Source organism: Aedes aegypti, chromosome 1 (assembly GCF_002204515.2).
Source record: "Aedes aegypti strain LVP_AGWG chromosome 1, AaegL5.0 Primary Assembly, whole genome shotgun sequence".
In the NCBI taxonomy this organism is placed as follows: Eukaryota; Metazoa; Arthropoda; class Insecta; order Diptera; family Culicidae; genus Aedes; species Aedes aegypti.
This window is the reverse complement of record NC_035107.1, coordinates 123568931-123586878: the sequence shown is the minus strand read 5'-3', so window position 1 is coordinate 123586878 and position 17948 is coordinate 123568931. Positions and strand designations below refer to the sequence as shown.

General features: G+C 36.9%; 1 protein-coding gene across 7 annotated transcripts in view; it reads left to right on the top strand.

Annotated features, from left to right (window-relative positions):
- LOC5566946 (active breakpoint cluster region-related protein) overlaps positions 1-17948 on the top strand; it is a 154015-nt gene that overhangs the window by 130187 nt on the left and 5880 nt on the right. For 5 of the 7 annotated variants that reach the window (XM_021847074.1, XM_021847102.1, XM_021847094.1 and 2 more), the window contains exons 4-8: positions 6455-6953; positions 7024-7340; positions 7408-7549; positions 8564-9175; positions 9241-9744. In XM_021847074.1, coding sequence (XP_021702766.1) covers positions 6455-6953; positions 7024-7340; positions 7408-7549; positions 8564-9175; positions 9241-9744 — 2074 coding nt within the window. The remainder of the gene's footprint in view (positions 1-6454; positions 6954-7023; positions 7341-7407; positions 7550-8563; positions 9176-9240; positions 9745-17948) is intronic. The other 2 variants (XM_021847082.1, XM_021847107.1) reach the window with 1 other exon arrangement.

The following is a 17948-nucleotide window of genomic DNA, read 5'->3' as shown; positions in this document are numbered from 1 at the left end:
GTGTTACACGGTGCTAAAATCTATAGTGGGACTGATATGCGGTTACTTTCCATTCTGGGATAATTTGACTTGCTGTTTTTTTCTAATTTTTCCGTACTAATTACCTATACAGTCGAAGCTTGTTATAACGACATCGCAAGGGACCGTCGTAATAGGGAAAAGTCCTTATAGAGAACGATTATAACATTGATTTATTTTTCAAGGGTCCGAAAAATGTCGCTATAAAGAGCTTTTGTCGCAATAAAAGTTGTCGTTATAACGAGCTTCTAATGTATTATCTCATCAGTGCAGCTGAAAGAGCAAATGCGAAGCGCTCAATAATTTTACAGATGGCGAAGTATCATTCAGATAATAATTTGATCCGTCAGCTTCTTCCGGATAAGATTTTCGAGAGAAAAACAAACATTTTTGAAAAGTCGTCATTCATTGAATGGCTCAAAATGTGACTGATTTCGAGATACACATATTAATATTTTAACAATTCTCTATATTTAGTCAAAATTTTCATCATGTTAGACATCACGGTTCTACTTTAAGGTTTTTTCGTTTTCATCTTATCCCAGCCATTTCAACATGTCTCGGTGTACCTTATAAAAACTCGAAGACTCTACGAATTATTAATAACAATTATAATACTCAACCCATATTTTTTTGTGGATTTGTATGAAACGTTTGATTTAAGGTGAAGGTAAATCAAAGCCAAAATTCAAATTTTCAAGAGCACGGATCTGGAGAACCAAACACCGTTTAAGCTGAAAACTTAATCGATTGGTCACTCGCTGGTGGTGACCAATCGATTAAGTTTTCAGCTCAAACGGGTATTCTGTTCTCCAGATTTGTGCTCTTGAAAGGTTAGGCTTCGATTCATCTTCACCTTAACGCTAAACTGAAAACTTTTTGATAATCACTAAAAATTAATGCTATCCTGTTAGTTGTGGTGAACACTGGCGATAAGGATAAGGTTTATTATAGTAAGAAATAAGCATTCATAAAGATAAAACCAATGAAATTCAAGATTTCCAAATTTTGAATTGCAGTAAAAAACATCGGTGTCGACTGGTCTTACTTGTCTTACTTCGTAGAATTTTTGGTTATTAAATTATTACATGAGGTTGTAACATTTTTCGAAAGTAACATTAAAAAATATGGCCTCAGTATGGTGGATCGTACAAAAGTTTGGGATCACCTAAGACGCATGCAAATCATTTTTGGCAATATATCTGTCATTTTTCATCCGATATCATAAAATCACACTGGTGGCAAACGATTGATTTATTCAAGTGGGTGGAAAAAGTCGTTAATGGAAAAGCTTTCGAAAATTGTTAACATTTTTTTCCACCAGTAAGTCGAAACGTTATACTTAATCGTTTTTCAGTGTATAGTTATCACCGAAAAATATCAACAATCTCCAAATAGATATGTTATACTGCCCATAACTGCATATTTGTAACATTCAACAGAAGCAGGCATTGAGTAAATGGAATACAAATTATGCATTTTATGGCAGTATAGAAAGAAACTAAAATTTCAAAAATTCCAAAGAACTCAAAAGCGTTTTATTTTTTTCGGGCTGAAATTTTGTATAGCTCATATCGCATATTGGATGAATAGTCAGAATATGTTTCTGATACAAATTTCATTGCTACTTCGTTTCGAGGCTCATGTATAATCTCAATGTGACTGTGATGCGGCAACAATTACCAATTTGATAAAACAACTTGGTATTTTTTTCGAATTTTCTTGAACAATCTCACAGATTTCAGTAAGTTGATCGAATGTGTTTATCATTTGATGACTCTCCACGGTATTAACTCGATATTGTCAAAAATGTCGGATGTGACAAATATGCAGTTATGGGCAGTATATACCCGGTGAAAAATCTTGCAGATTGATGTGTCGCACGATAGGATTTGCAATCACCGGATCGATGTCCTTTTCCAGCACAGCTAAAAATATGTTGTAAATTTCAGTTTATTTTTATGGACATATTTGGAGCATCAAAATAAACTGAAATGTCAACGTCAAATCGCTTATTTTTCAATCGAATGTACTTTAAATTTACACGATCATGTAGTCATCCGTATGAATCCGGCACCGATCGTCCGACTTGAGTTCCCAGTAGAGGTCTTCTTCATCTTCTTCTTTTTTGGCATTGCGTCCTCACTGGGACAAAGCCTGCTTCTCAGCTAAGTGTTCTTTGTGAGCACTTCCACAGTTATTAACTGAGAGCTTTCTTTGCCAAAGTTGCCATTTTCGCATTCGTACATCGTGTGGCAGGTACGAAAGTATCACTTTTCAGCATTGTTTTTTGGTAGGAAAAGTAGGCCATTATGTAGTGCATCTCATCAATGAAAAGTTGATTGATTTGCAACGGAATCGCAAAAAATATCTGTCAGTACCGTGTTGCATAAACTACGATTTCATTCAACATAATTGTAGAACACCTGAAGGTACGTTCAATCGACTTTAAGCAATTCGTTGTCCTGCGAACACAGCTTGATTGGATCTGTGCAGCAACTTTTAGCTGAGATGTGAGAAATCAATTTGCTGATAAGTAATTGCCAAATTGGAACGTTCAACGAAGCGTACAATTGTTATTTGCACGTTTGGAGAGATGATGTTGTGACATGAGGATGGATTTGATATGATACCATTTCCGTAATTGGAAGGTACATATACGTACTGAAATATTCTGCTCTGTCTGTGTCTGATATCGTTACAAATTTGTAGCTTCCAACCATTGGATTGGATGGTTTTGGTGTATGTTCTTCTTTTTCTTAGCATTACTGTAAGAACTGGGACAGAGCCTGCTGTAAGGACTGGGACAGAGCCTGCTTCTCAGCTTAGTGTTCAATGAGCACTTTCACAGTTTTTAACTGAAAGCTTTCTTTGCCAAAGGTGCCATTTTCGCATTCGTATATCGTGTGGCAAAAGTACGATGATACTCTATGCCCAGGGAAGTCAAGGAAATTTCCATTACGAAAAGATCCTGGACCAACCAGGAATCGAACCCAGACACCTTCAGCATGGCTTTGCTTTGTAGTCGCGGACTCTAACCACTCGGCTAAGAAAGGCCGAGTATGTGATAGATTTTTATTTGTGGATTTATCATTAATCATAAACAAAAATGGAATGGTGTTTGTATGGGTCAATGAATTTGAACACTTCTTTTACTGTCGTATTTATCTAGGACTCCGACATATGCGCTGCGCATGAAGAAAAAGTTTAGAAAACCATCCAGAATAACCAGAAAAACTAATCTGTCATTTTATATGGGAGATTTCATGGCGATTTTTAACAACTTACTTAATGGCAAGACAAAGTTTGCCGGAACTACTACTTTAAGATACATTTCCGTGTTTAGAGCTGAAAATGGACAGGTACAAAACTGTCCAAACCTTCATATTTGTCACAAATGCAATTTTGACAATTTTAAGTTATTTCCATATCACAAACAATTTCAGCAAACTTTGCAAGATTTTCCTAGTTACACAAATGCCACTTAAGAATAATAGTAACAAGAAAAGTTTCTGTTCTACTTTTTGCATTTGCTACTGATATGCAGTAAAATTGTCTCATGTTCTATAAGATTTCCAGTATACATGGGACGTTGAAACAACATGTACAAGTGTATTAACGTTTCCTTGCTATAACGGAATGGTTGTCTATCAGGATGGTCTTTAAGCGGGTCCCATAGAATAACACTATCTCAGGGTGATCTTTCATTACCATCGTTTACGAAACAAAATCTTTAAGAAGATCTTAATGAAAGTAGCCCAACACCTACAAAAATGAGTGAAGGAAGTGGTACCGACGTCCAATAAAAGACTTTACTACAATCCTAATTTGTGCATATTATAGCTATCCTTTTCATATTAAATTTACCCTTCTTTTAGAATAGGCTGTTCTTCGTAGCATTGCAATGTGGCTGTGTGAATCTCACCAAAATTAAAGGACAAATCCAAATAAAACTTATTATATACAAAATATTTGCAGAAAAACTAAATTCTTTTTTATCTTCTTATATTTGAAAAATACATTGTTACAATACAAACTCGAGCCAAATAAAGAATCGTACAATTATCTCACTCTCTAATTAGAATAAGTCTTAAAATGTTATGCATTCGGGGTAATGGCGTTCGGGGTAGTGGCGTTCGGGGTAATGACCCATTCGAGGTAATGGCTTTCGGGGTAATGGCGTTCGGGGTAGTGGCATTCGGGGTAGTGTCATAGAGTCTTAGAATCATTAGTCGAAGATCAGCCATAAATTCAGAAAACTTAATGGGCGGTCTGCAAAATTACAAATTTTCAAAAACATCAATTAGGATAATATTTTATGCATAATTGATTGACTAATTCCCACAAAACGTCAATTGTTCACTTAATTATTACGTTACTTATTATTTTTCAACGTACCTAATATAAATTAATTCTTCAGTCCTTGGAATTAGAAAGTGATTTTTATTTTTGTTTGAACATATGCGTAACTTCTGGTAGGAAGATTATCAGAACATGCGAGTTTTTAAGAAATTTCTGCTTGAATTCTTAGAAAAATGATTGAAAATTCATTGAAATTCCCAACATGATTTCGCCATAGATTGTTTAGAAATTCTACAAGTTCTCCAAAAACGAGATTCAGGAGTTCTCTCAGAGATTCCTTTAGGAACTACTACTATACTACTATACTACCTAAAAAAAAGACAATACCTCCTTCCAGCTACTCTGCAATGGATTCCACTAGAAATCCTTTATAAGATAAAGGATCACTAGATTCCACCACAAGTGATTTCCAAGAGATGCTCAAAAAATTCTCCTCAGAAATCCTACAGCAGAGTAACCTATGGGGGATGCGAAATGAAAATCAACAAGCAGCCGGGCTGCAGTCAAACAAAACTTTTCGTAAAAATGATCCGAGTATGCCCAGGAATGTTCGGTCATGATTTCGTCACGCTAAAAAATGTTATGCAATTTATATAAAACAAAAACTGACAACTGTTAAAGAAAAGTTGTGCTTGGTTCAAATTATGTAGAAGTCTTTTACAACTTTTCTCAAATATGTTTTTTTTTTATCACAATGTCAGAAACTTTCTGATTAAGTCTGTTTATTGGGAAAATCGTCAGCATTCAATTGTTGATACTTTGTGTGAAGTATTTTAAGAGTGCACTTTGTATGTGGTTTCCTGCGAGACAAGCAAACAAACAACGGTTAGCACTCGCGGAAAAGATTGTGTTTAATTTGAACAATTTAAATATTTTAGTCCGCACCCCTAGAGTGTAACGCTGATTCCTTCGAGACTTATTTCAGTAATTTTTTCGTCGATTTTTCCAGTCGTTACTCCATTGGATCTTCTAAAATTTCTACCGAAATTCTTCCTGGAAAGTATACAAAGGTTTATTCCAGGTTTTTGAAAAAAAAAGTTGGAGTTCCTACTTTGTTTTTCCAGTACCTAGTACTTCAAGCCAAGCTTATGACGAATCCCAGCCGAACTTCTAGTTGATTCTTTGTGCATCTTCACTGACTTCGGTCAATCACGGAATAGCAATCATTGCTATGTGTAGTCAGTCTAAGCTAAGATAATTTTTCCCATAATTATTCCAATAATTTATGTAGATAATTTTCCAAGGCTTCCTCAAGGGTCCAGAAGTTTCTCAGAGACTCTAGCAAGAGTTATTTAAGTATTTCCAAGGATTTTCACCATATATTTTTTAGGAAAACCTCCTGATTTTTATTTCAGGGAATCATCTAAAAATTTCCTTGGAGAAATTCCTAGAATAATTCAAGGAAAAACTTCTTGAGCATTTTCTTGGAAAATTTCTGGAAGAGTGTTTGACAGAATCTCTCAAGCCAACCATAGAAACATTTCAAGAACTACATATCTTTATATGAATTTTTGGTTGAGTGCTGAACAAGTTTTATTCAAAGGCTTTTAGTGAGATGCTTGGTCACAACCAGTAGAATTTTGTTGAATTTGTGAATTCAGGCGAATTTATACAAATTCACATAACTTGGTGTTTTATGTTTGCTTATTTTTCACTTAGCTGTTTTGAAAGGCTCATGCGTCGTTTAGTATTACGGAGCCGAATTCAATTTGGAATTATTTACAACATCATATTTGTAACATGGCAGTCTATGTTAGTGCAGAGAATTTAAGAACTCGTTTCTTTTTTTTTGCATTTATAAATTTGAAGCATGTGGATTGCTTGAGATATAAAAAAACAATAGATACGGACTACAAGTGAGAACAAAATGCAGAGAAAAAAAAGTTGAATTCACGTTTAAAACGCTTTCAGCATTTTTATACTTTTAATCGATATGATATGAATTTTAAAAGCACATTGGACCTAAATTACTTTATTTAGTACCTAGATTTCCGGAATCTTAGTTTGGAAAAGTCAATTTGATTGTTTTAAAATTTTGAAACTAATCTCTAACTTCATAAATTTCTCTTTTCAGACCTCCTCCGAAGTATCCTCGAAGAGCGGCGCCGGTGGAGCCTCCCGTTATTCCTGCAACTGCAATGCAGAACCTCCGAAGGGATCAATCATCCGATGGCACCCCGGATAGCCCCGGAAGTTCCTTGGAACGAAACATCAAACCTTCGGAGATATATCGACAGAAATCATCCGACTCGTTGGATGTCAAACTAGCTTCACGATCTTCCAAAGCATCGGCTGAATTTACGGAGGAATTCGGCAAGAAACTACTACCAAAGTCTGATAGTCTCAAATCAAAGGCGTCCAGCACGGACAGTCCGACGGGATCGCTGGGCAAAAATGTAGGGGCTTCGCCAACTGGAAGCCTGGGAAAGCTGATCCACACCGCCGGCAGTAGCGACAGTCCCACCGGAAGTTTAGGTAAAATGAGTCATCAAGCCAACGACAGTCTACAGTCAGTCGGCTCTAAAGAGTCGTTGGCTTCCGTTGGTGGCGGAACCGGTGCTATTTCGGAAAGGGTAAGTGAGACGTCACCTAAAAATAGGATCAATTCGAGTAGGTATACCTAATTGTAAACGATTCTTCCAGATAAAAAGTTACGAATCCATATCGTCACTCAGTTCGGATAGCATGCGAGTGGAACCAGGTGCAACGCAAGCTGAAACGGAACACTACTACGATACGGTTCCGTTGGAGAATGGAGATGGCGATTACGTATACATTCAGGCCGGTGGCACTGGAACCGGCTCAACATCTAGTCGAGACGATATATCAACGGCGGGTAGTACTTTACCTATGCCGGTTTCGCATCCGCGAAGTCACAACAGTAGCCAGACGAGCGTTCAGTTAGAACCAGAATCTCCGGGACGAAGTTCCAACTATGTCAATATTGATTACTTCATCCAGTAAGTGTTTCACTGCTATTTTTCATACCGATGTACATTATTGTAATATGAGTTCCATTTGTACCAGCAGCAGTCAAATTCACGAACACCGGACCAGTTCAATCGATAGCGATGGAGAGGCCGACGGTGGACCACCAGTACTAATGCGTGCAATCTCCAACGAGACAGATTCCGGTCAATCAGGACTAGGGATATTCCGAAAGATTTCCGTAAGTGCTCTTCCATGCTAATATCGAGGCTACAGCCGACAATTAGTGTGTATCTAATTGCTTATCTGCCATATGAGACAGTTGGGTTTGTTGAAATCGTGAATGCAAATTGTACGTACGGCTTTCTCCGATGTAGGAATCCGGAAGCAAAATTCTAGGACCAGAAAAACCTTCAGATACTTTCACACGACTATTCTATAGATTCCCCAGTTATTTTTTCTCGGATTCCTCATGAAAAGGAATTCTTCTAGTGATATCCTCCGAGGTTTCTTCTGGAATATTCTCAGGAGATCCTCCAAAATTAATTCTTAAAATTTGTCCTGAGGCCTTTCTTAGCCGAGTGGTTAGAGTCCACGGCTACAAAGCAAAGCCATGCTGAAGGTGTCTGGGTTCGATTCCCGGTCGGTCCAGGATCTTTTCGTAATGGAAATTTCCTTGACTTCCCTGGGCATAGAGTATGATCGTACCTGCTACACGATATACGAATGCGAAAATGTCAGCTTTGAAAAAGAAAGCTCTCAGTTATAAACTGTGGAAGTGCTCAACAACAACAACTGTTATGCCAAACGGCATTTTGCCACATGGCATTATGCCAAATGGCATTTTGCCAAATGGGATAGACCCTTTTTTAAACATATGCTTTACAAACTTTAGAGTTTAATACTCATAATTTTTAAACAATCAATCACTTCTCTTCCCAACCAGGAAAGAGTCTGCTTCTTATGAACACTTTCAAGTTATTAACTAAGAGCTTTCTTTGCCATTTGACAATTTTTGCATTTATATATCATGAGGCAAGCACGAAGAAATTTTATGGCTTGTGAAGTCGACAAAATTTCCATTACAAAATGTTCCTCGAATGGTTTACGGCTATCTCGCTAATCGCCACTATAGCCTGAAATCGGCATAATTCAAATATATTATCTATATCTTGTTTATTTTTAGTTTAAGAAATAGAATATTCTAGCCTATTACAATCCCTACACCTTACTTATTGATTTTTCTATTCTTCAGAACGCTAACCGCAATACAATCATCCGGCACATTGTGACCAGTATTATTACCAGCGAAACGCTGTACGTCGAATGTCTGAATAAAATGAAGCAATACATGAAGGCGATTCGGGCCACTTTGACTACGTCTCAACCTGTGATATCTGAAGAAGAATTTCAGACGATATTTTTTAAGATCGAAGAATTGCACGAAGTGCATTCGGAATTCCTGAACGAACTGAAGATCAAACAGCAACCGCTGCCCGATGGTGAGGAACTTTGCGTCGGAGAAGTGTTCCGACGCCTGGCGAGCCACATACACCTCTACGGGGCGTTTCTGCACAACTACGGCCGGGCGATCGATACGGTGAAAAAATGCAGTACTCACAGTCAACAGTTCAAGGACATTGTCTCTAATATAGTGTTTAAAAATCAAAACGAACAATCACTTTCGCTCGAGGAGCTCCTCCACAAACCGGTGGCTCGAGTGCAGAAAAATGCGCTGGTGTTAGAGGATTTGGTCAACCAAACACCGGAACAACACCCGGATTATCATCCCTTGCGACAAGCATCCAAATCCATTCGGAATTTCCTGTCCGAATTCAATGTAGTGCAAACCAAATCTATGTTTCCGGTATGTTGAGCTTAGCATTCGCCTACCTTAGTTATATTGGATTACTTTCCCATTATTACTTTCAGAGTGACGACAAAGCTCTTCGCCGTTTGGTGAAGAACTCCTTCATCGTCGAGCTTGCGGATGGTCACCGGAAGTTAAGACATCTGTTTCTGTTCAATGACGTCATCGCTTGTGCCAAATATAAAGCTGCCGGTCGCGATCGCAACGGCTTCGAGTTTGAGCTGAAGTGGTTTATTCCGCTGAAAGACATTGTCATTTGCGAGGAATCCGCAAATGATCCCAAAGAAGCTAGTCCGATCAACATTGTTCATCTGAAATCACAAGCGTGTACCGTTCGGGATCAAATCATGCTGGACGAGAAGGACGAAAGAAAGCAACGAGTCAGTGGATCGAGGGCAGGCGACAAGCATAGGAAAAAGCTAGCCGATTTGGAAGCACAGCTGGTACTGGCTTCGCCGAATCTGGTGTTCAAAATCGGGAACAAAGCAACGGGAAAGACGATGACCTTTTTCCTCAGTTCGGACTTTGAGCGGACGCAGTGGATCGAGTCGATTTTGAAATTGCAGGTTGGTAAAAAGCATTTCACAATATGGTGAACGTTTTGTTTCTTTCAACATTGGATCAGGATTACCCAAGTATGATGTTAGTAGCCGGTCTTCTCGGGAGACTTGGTCACAGAGGCTGCCAACTCTAAAAAGTCTCAATTTTCAATGAAAAGACAAATTCCCCTTTCTTGGATATGCGACCTTGCCGCGATGGGAGGATGTTTACCCTAGTTTCGATAAATTGTTGAACAGACAAGGAAAGTGACTCGTTTCCTCAAGGACATATGAACGCACGGATCAATAAATACTTTCAACGATTCTATAACATTCCCCAAAAAACCATTCCCCCGAAAACCATTGCCCAGAATTCCGTTCCCCAGAACGAACCATTCCCCAGAATCTCATTCCCCAGCATGTAACTTTCCCCAGAATGCACCATTCCCCAGAAAGCTGAATATCCATTTTTTTTCTTTTTTAATTTTTGCTTTGCGTGAGTCACTTACAGTATTGGATAAAACATTTGCAATTTTTTCGATTTTTCATACAAAATGGTCAAATTTGGAGGCTCATATCTCAGTTATTTGTGGACTGATTTAGATGACATTTTCACAGCACGTTAGCTTGAATTTTAACATAAATTTTTGAGAGATTTTTCCAATCACGAGTTTAAAAGTAATAACGGTTTGACTAATTTTTTGAATAAAAATTTTAAATGATTTATCTGAAAAAAGGAAAGCCCTACACATAAACTGTCTTCAGCAAAGTTCATATTACCTAAATCTACAAATTTGCTGAAGACATCATAATAACATTCAACTTTTTAAGTTATATGAATTATAAATAATTGTGAATAAAATAGCTTTAGTCAAATTGTTATTGCTGTTGAACCCGTGATTGGAAAAATTTATCAAAAATATATGTTAAAATTCAAGTTATATCTGACGTGCTGTGAAAATTTCATTCAAATCGGTCCACAAATCACTGAGATATGAGCCTCCAAAGTTGACCATTTTGTATGGAAAATCGAAAAAAATGCAAATGTCTTGTCCAATACTGTATGTAACAGGCTAAAGTCTGATATGACAAAACAAACATGTAGGTAGGGGGGTTAATAATATGAACACACGGGGCGGAATGGACATCCCCTTATTCTCTGGGAATACCTATGCATATTTCAGCGAAACTTTATAAACTGTACGAAATTTGTATTGTATATGAACTTTTTGACGGTATAAAAGTGTATGCTTTGCTTCATTTGTCCTCTGAAATTCTACTATATTTTTTTCTCAGCTTCAAATTAGTTTATAATAAAAGCGGTGGGAAAATTTAATTTTAGAGCACAGTAACTAACCTAGAGAAGTTTCTTCTTGCTAATGTTATAGGGGGAAGTACTTTTACATATCAGTACGTTTTGACACCCATTAATAATTAAGTTTTCATTAAATTCCACGAAAGTGTTTATTTTACCAGGATACCTTTTTATCTGTCGTGTTTTGGACCCAATTTTCTATCTCGTTTTTCTGACATTTCATAAGATTTTTTCTTACCATGAATGGATGCAGCACGTCATACTAATTACGAACTTGGACACTAGCCGAGAGTAACTAAAAAAGAAGCATTTGTCTAATGTGTCCATTATACCTCTAATCCCCCTATTCATGATTATTTTGCATATTATAATAATACCGTGTACGCACCTAACTTTGCGCAGCTCCAAACTTTGCGCATTTTTAAAAGGCATGACAAAATGATAATTAATCATTGCTTTTTTCAACAATTCTGTGTCAGCAACATGTTCGTTTGTGTGAAATAAGTATTTGACATAAATTTGTTTACAAAGAAACCCTCGTTAATGTTAGTAAATAAACAAAAAACCTTATCGACACACGTATAAACGTCAACTTTTATACCGTCTTAGCACAAGCGCTAAGGAGTGGCTCTGCCAAAAATCAACATTTTTCTGAACAAATCTGTGTTGTGAGAAGTATATTTGCAATGTATTTGCAGAAAAGGGTAGTATTCTAGTAATTCCATTAATTTTTCATACAATGTGTCGAATTTTTATTTGAAAAAAGCGATGCGCAATGTTAGGACCCATAGTTTACATGAGGGTCTTAATTTTTGCGCACTTCTAACAATTCGAAATGGCACGTAAATACATTACGTCCTTGCAAATGACAAAAGCTGCCGTTCTTACCAGGAATGGTCACTCAATCCATAAGGCAGCGGCTACATGTAATATTCCTGAAAGTACCTTTTCTATAAAGCTTAAGGCAAGGTGTGCATCGAAAAATCTCGGAAAACCCACTGTTGTATTGACGCAGGATGAGAATATCCGGTACGTATGGCAATATACAATAATGAATCGCTAAATACGATGAAGCTTCAGTCGAAAGTAGGGGTTCGTCCATTAAGGGACAGCTCTTAAGCAACCTGCAGCTTGAAATACTAATGAAAAGTACGGCAAACGAGAAAACTCTCTTGCATAGCTCGCCTGCGCTTCAGTTAAGCACATCACTGCTAAAGACTCGTCAAGTTCATCTGGAAATCCTCCACTTCCAGCTGACGACATGTACAACAGTGAAGATTTTTTTTAAAACTTCCAAACTGTGCGAAATCGAATCGTTCACGACCATCAGCAGTGGATACGAACGTCGAATTCCGATAGTTTTTCAAAGAGATGGAATAAAATTAAAAAAAAAACGAGAAACGAAAAAAAGGAGAAAATATATTTTTTAGAGTTAAAAACAAAACTAGACAATACATTATATAAAGCAACGTACAAAAATAAATAAGCATGAGCTACGGCGGGACGGACCTGGTGTAGTGGTTAGAACACACGCCTCTCACGCCGAGGACCTGGGATCGAATCCCAGCCCCGAGATATTTACTAATAATTTCAGTGACGACTTCCTTCGGAAGGGAAGTAAAGCCGTTGGTCCCGAGATGAACTAGCCCAGGGCTAAAAATCTCGTTAATAAAGATAGAAAAAAAAGCTACGGCTGTAAACTATATTGCTCAGATTGTAATCTTGTGAACATATAATCACTATTCGTGGCCACTCTATGTTTGAGATGGATGAACAAATTAAATTGAAATTCACGGAAAAACTCCTGATGAAACTCCTATTAGTTGTACTTTTTTTATTTTATACAAAACTAGTAAAAAATAACATTATTTGGAGCAAACGAGCATTTTAAAGCATGCGCAAAGTTAGGCACACCATGCGCAAAGTTAGGAACAATTCAGATTTTGTGCGCAATGTTAGGCACAAGGTATTGTACCACCTTTTGCATTTTTTTTTTCATTTTTTAATGAATTATTTTTATTCTTTTTAAATCATGTGTTCTACTGAAGGGTTAAAAGCCTATCGTTGACAGAAGTTTGAATAAAAAATATATATTTTAGCCTTATTTGAAGCAAAAATAGGATGATAATTTCTTAACTGCGCAAAGTTTGGTGCGTACACGGTACGCCCTTCTTTCAGTAAATTCCCACATAATATACAAGTTATATGTTTATTTTTGCCTATATAGTGATGCACCCTTCTTTCAGTATCATCTCATTAATGATATATAGGCAAAATATATCGATGGAGAGCTCATATAGCATAAGGTCATTTGACATAAAATGATTTGGTATAAAGCCATATGCCATCCATCCATACAATAGAGATAGAAAACTATAGAGGACGAATGTCGCTGCTGTTCCCTTTGTTCTCGCTCAGAAACATGTCGGGTACATAAGTGTCAAACTGCATACTTTTTCGCGTTGACATTTATAGCCCCGCCTATGTCCGCCAGCAAAAGATGTTCCTGCAGCGACGCCAGCGACATTCTTCCTCTATAGTTTATTACCTCTATTATCCATACCTACACTCAAAATAATCCAAACGTCATTGTTACGTGAAAACATACGTGGTTTTTTTCCATCGCACTTTCCACGTAGCTCTTACGGTAATCGTAGGTAGCCCAGAATGAACGCATGAACTTTTGAACTTCGTCCATTCCACCGGCGCTACACGTAAAAGCTACGTGGATTTTCCGGTAGCCTTTACGAAGCGTTTCAATAGGACCTAGATGGTTTTGCATTAAATTTAACTGGAATATAGACCAACCTTATCTCTAATAGGCTTTGGAAGAAAACTAATTCCCAATTGGAAAATGTAAACAGACCTAAAAGATTGTGATATTTTTATATTCTATCTGAGCATTGTGAATTCTGTTTCCCAAATGTTGTGAGATTGTTCTGTCTTGTTGTAGCCTTCGCCTTCGCGTGCTATAATTGATAGAGGTTATAAATCAGGTATAAAATATAAAGTAATGCAGGGATTCTTCGGTATTCAAAGCATATTTACCTTGAAATCAATCTAACACAGCGTTTAAAGTTCAGCAGCTTCTGAAGTTCCTCAAAAATCAAGCGGGCGCCATCTTAGGATTTGCGCTCAACACCGAATGTACGTACAACATGCAGATGTCAAAATGAACTTAGGCACCTACGTGAATTTCACGTAAGTGCGATAGGTAACCTGAGTAACAATTACCGATTCTCTATTTGATGGTTATGAATGGCTCAGTGATCTTTATTTTAGTCAGGTAAAGTGGAGGCAAAATGAATTTGGAATGATCTACGTGATTTTTCACGTAGCAATGACGTTTGGATTTTTTTGAGTGTATGCTCCTTCTTTTCAAAAAAAAAATGACCATTATGTCAAATGGTCCTTGATCATTTAATCAATCATGCCAAATGCCTTCTTGCCATTTGGTATTCTTACGGAACATTTTCTCTATATCCTCAACAGGATAAGACTGAAAGAAGGGTGTATCACTAGGGCAATTCAAATTCAAAAAATGTTTGAAAATCCAATCTCCCATATGCTCCTTACCATCCTTACCATAAAAATAGTGTTCTGTGAAATTTTCAGCTTTCTAATTGGTGATTTGAAGGTGGCCCAAAGACAATATAGGTTTATATGGGAATTACTGTGCAGAAATTTAGAGAAATGTTCCAAACACTCTAGTACTGTAATGTAAGTAGAAACTTATCATCCCATATTGAAAACTCATTCTTCAAACCTTAATGAAGGATGTTGCTGAAGAAACAAATCCCTTTTGAGATAATTTTGCTTGGGATTTTTGTACATGTTTGCAGGGCTATAATCCCATATTAAGCTTAATAATAGCAAACAAACTCATGGATATCTCTTCTGCTATCCTTCGGATTGAATTTCACTCTTCAGGTTTCATTATGGTTTGAAGAACGAGTTTTCAATATGGAATAATAAGTTTGTATTAATATTACAGAACTACCGTGTTTGGAACATATCTCAAAATTTCTCCATAGTAATTTCCATACAAACCTATATTGTCTTTGGGCCACCTTTAAATCACCACCTAAAAAGCTGAAAATTTCACTGTATCACTATTTTGTGCAAAATTAAACAAGTCATTTGTTATTTAAACTAGAAGTAAAGAAGAGCGTATCATTTTAATGTACAGAATAGTACGTTTTTATTTTGCCGAATTTACGTAATAATTATATCGGAAACGTATAATATGAAACTGCGAACGTCTGTATTCCATTCGGGGTAGCCCCAAAAGGTAAGCTATGATGCACCTTCTTAAAATATTGATGAAAAGCTGGATACATCACTATATTTGATAAAAATTGGACATACATGTGAAATTATACATTTGGAAACTACTATACCGAAAGAAGGGTGTAGCTCTATTTTGTGCAAAATAGTGATGAGTTGTATATTCTTTTAAATAAATATTGGATATTGTGTTTACCTTAGACTGATCCATAAGTCTTCATAAGTGCCAATAAAAGTAAAACTACTGTGATAGTTCATTTGCAAATGAAATTTGAATATGCGTAAAGTGTTTATAATTACCAGCACCAATGCTAATCTTCTCATGTACTTGTAAACAACAATGTATGAAGTTTCATTTTCAAGTATTTTAAACTAGATTATTTCAAAACTTTAAAGTAGGTATATAATTTTCTGGGGAATGGTCCATTCTGGGGATTGGTTTTCTGGGAAATGGTTTATTCTGGGGATTGAAATTCTGGGGAATGGTACATTCTGGGGAATGAGATTCTGGGGAATGGAATTCTGGGGAATGGGTTTCGGGGGAATGGTTTTCTGGGGAATGTTATAGAATCGAAGACTGATAGATCAGTCTAAGGGAATCACAATATCCAATATTTATTTGAAAGAATATACAACTCATCACTATTCTGCACAAAATAGAGCTACACCCTTCTTTCGGTATAGTAGTTTCCAAATGTATTGCTGTGTGCGTTTGAAATGCAAATTTCAAATGCGGGAACACCAAACGCGGTAAGATCTTTAACAAGGAATGCGAAGTCAAAAATTGGTTTTCTTTGCTAGGTTGGCGGTGATATGGATCATGGTTGCTAACTATCCTTTGGCTACTTTGTGTTACCGCATTTGAAGCACGGTTGGACTGGATTTGCACGTCAAACGCAAACAGCAATATAATTTCACATTAGGTCCAATTTTTATCAAATATAAGGATGTATCCAGCTTTTCATTAATGTTTCAAGAAGGTGCATCATAGCTGACCTTTTGGGGCAACCTCAAATGGAATAAAAACGTTCGGAGTTTCAAATAATACGTTTCCGATATAATTTTTCGTAAATTCGGCAAAATAAAAACGTACTATTCTGCACATTGAAATGATACGCCCTTCTTTACGTCAAGTCTAAATTACAAATTAATTGTTTAATTTTGCACAAAATAGTGATATGTGTACCCTTCTTTCAGTCTCATCATGTTGACGATATAGACAAAATGTTCCGTAAGGATACCAAATAGCAAGAAGGCATTTAGCATGATTGATTAAATGATCAAGGACCATTTGACATAATGGCTGGTGACCATGTTCGTAATTAGTAATGACGTGCTGCATCCATTCATGATAAAAAACATCTTATCAAATGTCTGAAAACCGAGATAGAAAATTGGGTCCAAAACACGACTGATAAAAAGATATCTGGGTCAAAGAAGGAAATCTAGTGATCATGACAAAATAAATGATGCATCGCGGTTGTTCTTTGTCGTGCGATCATAGCAACAACGATTAACCTTTTGTCGTTAAGATATCACAACAAACTACGCTCCGCGATTAATGCATCGTTCTGCATGTGGGCTAGCGATTAAATGTTCGCGAGCCATAGTTTTATCATTCTGAGGATTGTTCCATATTTTTCTGATGATTTCCCTCCGGATGTATTGTTTATGATTCTAAAATCATTCGGGCATGTTTTTTACAAAAAATAATATCGCGAATACCCCATAATTCAAGATGATCGCTACTAGTAACAACATCCGATAAACTCTTTGTCCCACGACAAGCATTGCATCGGATGCTCCTTATGTCGGTACAATGCGCGCGTGGTGAGGTTTTCAAATCATGCTGCTGCAAGAGCGACGGCCCTCTTAGACCGTTCGAATACAGTGTTGTTTGTCGCTAGAGACGATTTTTTCCATCCTTGATCCGGGTAAAATAAACACTTTCGTGGAATGTAGTGAAAACTTAATTATTAATGGGTGTCAGAACTTACTGATATGCAAAAATACTGCCCACCTATCACATTAGCAAAAAGAAACTTCTCTAGATTAGTTACTTTGCTCTAAAATTAAATTCTTCCACCGCTTTGCTTATACACTAATTTGAAACTGAGAAAAAAATATAGTAGAATTTCAGAAAACAAATGAAGCAAAGCATAAACTTTTATATCGTCAAAAAGTTCATACACAATACAGATTTCGTACAGTTTATAATTTTTTGCTGAAATAAGCATATTCCCAGAGAATGAGGGGGTGTCCATTTCGCCCCGTGTGTTCATTATGCCCCTAACCCCCCTACCTACATATTTTGTTTTGTCACATCAGACCTTAGCCTGTCACATAAGTGACTCACGCAAAGCAGAATAAAAAAAAAAGATAAAAATGGATAGGTATTCATATAGCTTTCTGGAGAATGGTACATTCTGGGGAATGATATTCTGGGGAATGTTACATTCTGGGGAATGTTACATTCTGGGGAATGAGATTCTGGGGAATGGTTCATTCTGGGGAACGGAATTCTGGGGAATGGTTTTCGAGGGAATGGTTTTCTGGGGAATGTTATAGAATCTTTCAACATCTACATTAGTTTTACCGTTAATGTTTGTATAGTATAAAAAATTAACAT